At 43.2% G+C, this 6,891-nt stretch overlaps 1 protein-coding gene across 1 annotated transcript; it reads right to left on the minus strand.

The window, feature by feature from the left end:
* Window positions 1-3,979: 3,979 nt before the first annotated feature.
* Window positions 3,980-5,014, minus strand: LOC115629567. Its single transcript, XM_030526059.1, has one exon. It carries the CDS (start codon window positions 5,012-5,014, stop codon window positions 3,980-3,982), a length of 1,035 nt encoding a protein of 344 aa, XP_030381919.1.
* Between the last annotated feature and the right edge of the window lie 1,877 nt (window positions 5,015-6,891).

Raw genomic sequence — 6,891 nt, forward strand, 5'->3', positions numbered from 1 at the left:
GAGTGACGCGAACTCGGCCCAGGACAAGGCACGAAAAATGCGCACACGTCACATTGATTAATCGTCTCAGAGGCAGGCGCTCGGAGTCCAACTTGCTTCTACTTTGTTGGCTCTCAGCTCTCAGCTTTCGTGTTGATTACGCATGCTTGAAGGTAGTGGCTGCTCCGTCCGTGCTGTGTCCGTGCGTGGTCGTCTTCCCTTCTACGCATGCATGTCCGCTTGTGTACTCATATGTGTATGTGTATGTGCATATGTATATGTGTGTGAAATCAGAGCCTTTGACGAATACAAATAGTTGGCAAAAGCAGCGACCTGGCCGCGCACCACTGACACGCTACTTATCGCATCGCGTCGCAATGGATTAGTTGAGTTACCGTTAGACTCCCTGCTCGCTGCTCTCTGCTCGCTGCCGTGCTCCATTTATTGACAGTTGCGATTCATTTCAGTGTCCTTGACGTTGATTGAGTTGCCAGCGAAAGACAAAAGGTGTGCGCCTCAGCAACTTCTTCGTCTTCGAATGATCGTTATCAATATTGTTAGATTTTAATGGATTTGCTATTTTGTTTGCTTCTGCTCCTGGTCCTGCCCAGCTGCCTTTGTGCAAATCAGCGAGCAAGAAAAGGCTCGGCAAAAACTTTTGCAGGACTAGCCTAGTTCATTTTTATTTATTATTATGAATCGGCTTGCAGATTTGACCATAACATGTCGCTTGACATTGCTTACAGACTACTATTAGAATTTTATTTATTTAATTAATTTATTATTATTATTTCCTAGTGCGACAAAAACTTCGTATAAATTAATGCACTAGTAACAAAAAAACCATACAATATTTATTGAACGACGATTTGATTAACCTACTTAGCCAATTTTATGAAATTGAGAGTATATTTCAAAAATTGTATGTTAGATACTTATTTTTAAGAACAAATGTAATTCCCAATTTTCCCAAATTGCGATGCATTGATAATTTTCTTTAAAGTTGAGGTAATTGATTCTAGTATTTAGAGCTGAACGTTTTTTCTAAATCATGCTTAATGCGATGATGGTAGCGCCGTGAATCGAACCGTGTCATACAAACCAACTCATTGTGGGATTCCCGTCAGCTCTAGTTCATGACCTGGAAATAAACTCATGGGAATTTTGTAGAAATCAAGTTTTCTTTTCAGAAAAATAATGAAATCGCACTTTTGTTACATCATAAATTCTTCATGAAGCTTCATTGCCTCCAAAAAATATACTCGTAGCTCCATCATATAGGACTAGAATGTTCCGGAAAAGCGGCCAGCGTGCTTATATGTATTGGATTAGTAATTGAGGCTAACAAAATAATGTCACAGAAGTCGGAAACCAATAAATATCTCCCACAACTATTCCAAAGTTTCAAATTTTTCGACACATATGTAGGTGATGCCGACTTGAGTACATTAATCTTGGAAATATTTAAATAAACTTTAATTTTAAATATTTACTCAATTAATTGAATAATATTTAGGAATTAATATAAGCAATCGATGATTAATGAATAATTGTTAAGGAAATGTAAGCATTTTAGATATTTTCCTTAGATCTTTATAATTAATAATCCAAGCAATAGATGACTAATAAATAATTATTCAGAGGAAATGAAAAAATTGAAAATTTTCTTGGAAATATTTAAATAAACTTTAATTTTAAATATTTACTCAATTAATTGAATAATATTTAGGAATTAATATAAGCAATCGATGATTAACGAATAATTGTTAAGGAAATGTAAACATTTTAGATATTTTCCTTAGATCTTTATAATTAATAATCCAAGCAATAGATGACTAATAAATAATTATTCAGAGGAAATGAAAAAATTGAACATTTTTAGATCTTTAAAACATAATAGATAGCAATAGATGACTAATAAATAATTGTTGAGGAAATGTAAACATTTTAAAGTTTTTCCTTAGATCTTTATAGTAAATAAATCCAACCAATAGATGACTAATAAATAATTGTTGACGAAATGTAAACATTTTCCTCAGATCGTTTTATTTGCACAGTTGGAAAATGAAGAATTTGGAATTTCGATCAACTTGGTGTTGCACTCAATTATTATAAAATTATAAAAATAAGAAATTGCTTATTTGCGTATATTGTATTATACGCATTACCTGGCCCCTGCTCATGCCATGCATATCCTTGCATATCCTTGCCTGAGAACATACCAAATGTCAGGCACTTTGGCGTCTTTGTAGCAACTGACGATTTCCGGCAACATTTCAAGTGGAAGCACCACTTAACCCATTAGAGCCAAACAATTGCCCGTGCAGAGTTGAGCGTCGGGCCAATTCAAAAATTCAAAAATGCAGCAATGAGGCACGAGGCAGGACTACAAGCGGCGAATGTGGCGCGTGCGCAGCACTTGAAACGCTCAAGACGATCGTTGCCGCAGTTGGCAGCGCACCTACGCAGCAACACTTGAGACTTGCGTTGCGGTGTTGCAACATATCACGTATCCTGCGCACAGGACGTTGCCGACGACGACAGCTGTCCCGAGGGTCTGCAGTCGCTGAAATTTTTTGCTTTTTTGCAGTTGGCTTCGAATGACTTGGTGTCAAGGCAGAGCCGAGACTCTTTATTTGTAATTTCATTTCTTTTTTTTTTTGGCGCAATTTCTTGACAAAGCGCCACAGAAAGACGCATGCCGAAGGACAGAGAGGGAGGGAGAAAGAGAGCGAGGGTGAGTGCCAGACACAATAGGCGTAAAGGTGTGCAGCTACTGGCTCGCATCCTTATGCGACATTTCCTTACTGAGCCTCAAATCAGAGCAGCAGTAGCTGGCGCGATGGCAGACAGCTGCCAATTGAGCGCACAATCGACCGGGCCCAGACAAAAGGCGCAGCATTTATTTAAAGGCATTTAATAGATATTTAAAGCAGCAGCCAGGCAGACCGGCGGCTCAGACTCGCATCTGAAATAAAGTCCAGTCAACAGCTGTCGTAACGTACAATTTTCCATATGGCCCGGCGAGCATGCGCCTCAGTCTCGACCAGAATATATTTTTCGGTCATGTCACAGTCCTTGTTGCTATTACAGTTGCATAACTTAGTTACGCCCCGGCTGGCTCCGCTTCGCTTAGCTCTGCCCCCACCCCGCCCCGGCCCGCCTCGCACCGGACTAACAAGCCATAAAAGCCGTACAAGCCGCACAGCAATTGCAGCAAACATTTGTTTATTAAATTCAAATTTATGCTAATTTTTCTGCTCTCGTTACGTTACGTAGTTGGCCGGCCAGCGGGCACAGGTGCGTAATAAATGCCATGTGAAAGGGACGCAGGACATTCTGTACGGTGCGCGAATATGCCGATATGCTGCCACTAAATTGTTTCAAAGGTGGTGTGTGTCCGGTTGTCTGTGCCTTACCGGTTGGTTGGTTGCGGGGCAGTCCCTGGCCATGAACACTGCATCACCCACTTCTGTACAGCTCTATGGTCCTGAATGAACTCTTAAAATACCAGAAATATGTAGTACTCTAACAAAACTTACTCACGTTCCGTAAGTTGCTGAAATTAAACACATAATTAGTTCCAATTACCTCTCAAACAATTAATGGAAATAAGTGCAGATAAATATCTGCAAAAGCAAATCTTGCAAAGACAAATGTTAAAGGTTATTTACTAGATCTTGCGATCAATCAGAGACTTAAAGACTTCAACGCTCTACCTCTTTAATGGTCCTTCAAATTAAAAGAAAGGCATCCTTTTTACAAATGTAATTTATTTGAAAAAAAATACTAAACTATGCATAAATTCGAGTGTTTCAAATAGACTTAAAAATATGCCTAAAGATATAGAGTTTCCAGGTGCTTTTAGCAACAACTTGGTAGTTTAAAAAAATAGCATTTCATAATTAACAAATATTTTGCAATACAAAAAAAAAAAAAAAAAAAAAAACAGTTTAGTCTGTCAACAGCCAAGAAGTATTTCTTTGAACAACCACAAGGTTCATTTGTCCACGAAAGGCTCCTCGTGGAACGAGAAGCTCAACCGACGCTTCGTCGTCGCCTCCGCACCACAAATGCCAAAGAGCACGAGCTCCTCCTCGAAGTCGCTCGTCGAATTGTGACCGCTGTCCGGACTGATGTGGCGTTGGGTGGATCGCGGCGCTTTCTGCGCAGATCGAGCCGCTGCTAGCAGCTTCTGAGCCGACTGCCGCACGCTGGACGAGATTTTGGTGGCGATCTTACGCTTCCGCCGCACCACACGCTGTCGCCGCAGATGCAACGACTGCGAGCGTCGCTTGGACTGAGTGTGGGGTGCAGGGAGCGGGGAACGCACCTCGCGCTCCTCGTAGGTCTCGCCATCGGCGTCAGGGCTAGGCTGCCAATACTCGCACAAGTCGCTGGCTGGATCGTAGGCGGGTCGATAGGTGGGCGAGTGTACGGCGATGGTGGCTGCCAGACGCTGGCGCTGTCGCTGGCGCAAACGTTGGCGCGGACGAGGGCGAGGATTTGGGGGAACTGCCTTGTGGGTGCTCTCGAGTATTGCATCGATCATGCGCTCCAGAGTTACATCGCCCATTTGTGTGGAGCTGAGTGTGGGCTGCTCCGCCAGCTGGGCGGCAGTTGAGGCGGGAAGCGGTAGAGGCTTCTGCTCCAGATAGCGCGGCTTCTCGAAGTAGCTATCGGGGATGCCCATGCCTCGTAGAGCGAGCAGAGGTCCGGGTATGACGGCCGCACTCGGCGAGTACTCCGCCTCAAAGGTGGGCAGTGTGGAGGCGTAGACGGGTGGCTTGGCGCGTAAAGTTGAGGGTGGCGTTTGCCAGGGCGATGGCAGTGTCTTGGGCGTGGTGATGGCGGAGGCGGAGGCGGTGGCGGTGGCTGGCGTCCTCATGATGTTGCTCAGATCCTTCAGACGTGGCGTGCGGCAAGTGGCAAGCGGCAGTGGCGTCGAGGTCAACTGATTCTCCTTACCCCCCAGTGTCAGCGCGGACAGAGATTTGCGCTTCAGCTTCGTTCTCAGTACGCGCTGTTCCGGCATCAATGCCTGGAATTCGCTGTAGCTGCTCGTATTTGTTGTTGTTGCTGCCACTGCCACAGATGTTGTTGTTGCTGAGGCTGAGGCTGTTGGTATTGTAGCTATGCCGCAGCCTAGATATGAGGGCCTTGGCTGTTTCACAGCCCACTTCAGCATCTTGAGCAGCTGTTGTCGTCTCAGGCCCTAGCGAGTTCTGAAAGGAGCAAAAGGATGCAGGCTAGTTATTTAAATGTTGCAAAACTTGCGAAACTTGTCTGCCGGCGACAGAGCTAATGCCGTTCTATCTATTCAGACTATTCAGAGCCACAATGATAGAGAAGCTGTTGGCAGCAACAACAATAGGCGAAACGTGTTTTCGTTTTCTGCAAGGATTTCAATTTTTCGCACATTTGCCGGCTGCCTTCTGGGTGAACAATTGTCCTCCAAGGCAAGCGAGAAAAGCAGTAAACAAAAAAAAGCGCGCTAAAGCTCAACAAACTAGCTCCGCAAACTAGCTGGGCCTGCCTTCCTCTTTAGGCGACTTCCAGCTGCGCATGCGCCTTGTAGGCAAAACATTCGCAGGCTGCTTCCTTTGCTTTGTTATCCTCGCTGCTATTGCTGTGGCTGTGGCTGTAGCTCGTCTTGTTGCTGCTGGCATTCATTTGCCAGGCTCTAAGCCGCCAACCCAAAATGGTGGATAAATTAAACCGGGGAAAAAGGAATTATATATACTATAGACTCGTGTGTGCGTGTTAATTCGGCACATTTTCGCCCATTTCGAGTTGGTGGATTGCTGACCATTTGGTCGGTACGAATAAATTGCGCTTCAAGTGGATCAGCCCGAATCCAGACCGGGGCCACTTGAAAACTGCGCACGAGATTCGTTCGAACGTTTTGCGCATTTGGCTGCTCGCTCGTTGCGGTCTGAAGCGCTCTTGAAAAAGCTCTAGACTGTAACCCAAGTCCGGGGCGCACGCGCGCCTGCGCAATTAAGGCGTATGTATGTATGTGTGTATGGGGTGTTTTTAATTATAATTTATATTTTCACTGAGTTTTTCACAAGAGTTTGAAATATTCAGAGCTATAGACACACTATAGGATGGAAAAGTTTGAGAGCTAAAGACAAACTAATAGTTTAGATAAGTTTTGAGTGCTATAAACTCACTATAGGATAGACAAGTTTTGAGAGCTATAGACACACTATAGGATGGATAAGATTTGAGAGCTAAAGACAAACTAATAGTATGGATAAGTTTTGAGAGCTATAGACTCACTTTAAGATAGATAGGCTTAGAGATGATCAAATGCAAAGTATATAAAATTTGTTATCCAATAGGGGGCATGAAAAACCATGTACATTTACCTACGTCTAATCATGTAGCTCTAAAGTATGTAGCTTGAAAGCATTAACCACGATTTCAGACGTCAAAACATGTTAACCATGCAGGGCTTGATCTACTTTTAATGTTTGGTAGTCATTTGAGTCTTCTTTGACGGTTGCTTTTCGCATTTCTCTTCATTTACTTCAGGCAAACAAACCCGTAGTTGCATGTTCCCAAAGGGGAAAGAAAATTTTGATTAAATATTGTCTTGTCAATTTTAGAGTGCAGAACTTGTTTCTAAGCTTTATTTGCGTACGCCCTGGCGTAGTTGTGTCTACGTTTCTGTTACAATGTTACGATGAACCGTGTCTGCTTTTTGCAAAGAGCTCTATTAGCAATTTCCCTTTCTTTGATTCGGCCAAAAAGTAACAATACAGTCGACTCCTTGTTAATTTTGGGATCACGTTCTTATAGACATATTCTTTTATTGCTTTTAGCATTTTTATTGATCAGTCGACTTGCGTCATCTTTTCAGCGATTGTCAATTGTTCATGTAGTATTGAATATATATTTGAGGCA

This window comes from Scaptodrosophila lebanonensis, unplaced genomic scaffold (genome assembly GCF_003285725.1).
Source record: "Scaptodrosophila lebanonensis strain 11010-0011.00,11010-0021.00 unplaced genomic scaffold, SlebRS2 tig00000159-arrow-arrow-pilon, whole genome shotgun sequence".
Lineage (NCBI taxonomy): Eukaryota > Metazoa > Arthropoda > Insecta > Diptera > Drosophilidae > Scaptodrosophila > Scaptodrosophila lebanonensis.

Coding starts and splice junctions, on each gene's coding strand:
- LOC115629567 (XM_030526059.1), bottom strand. CDS start 5,014: ATGCCGGAACAGCGCGTACTGAGAACGAAGCTGAAGCGCAAATCTCTG.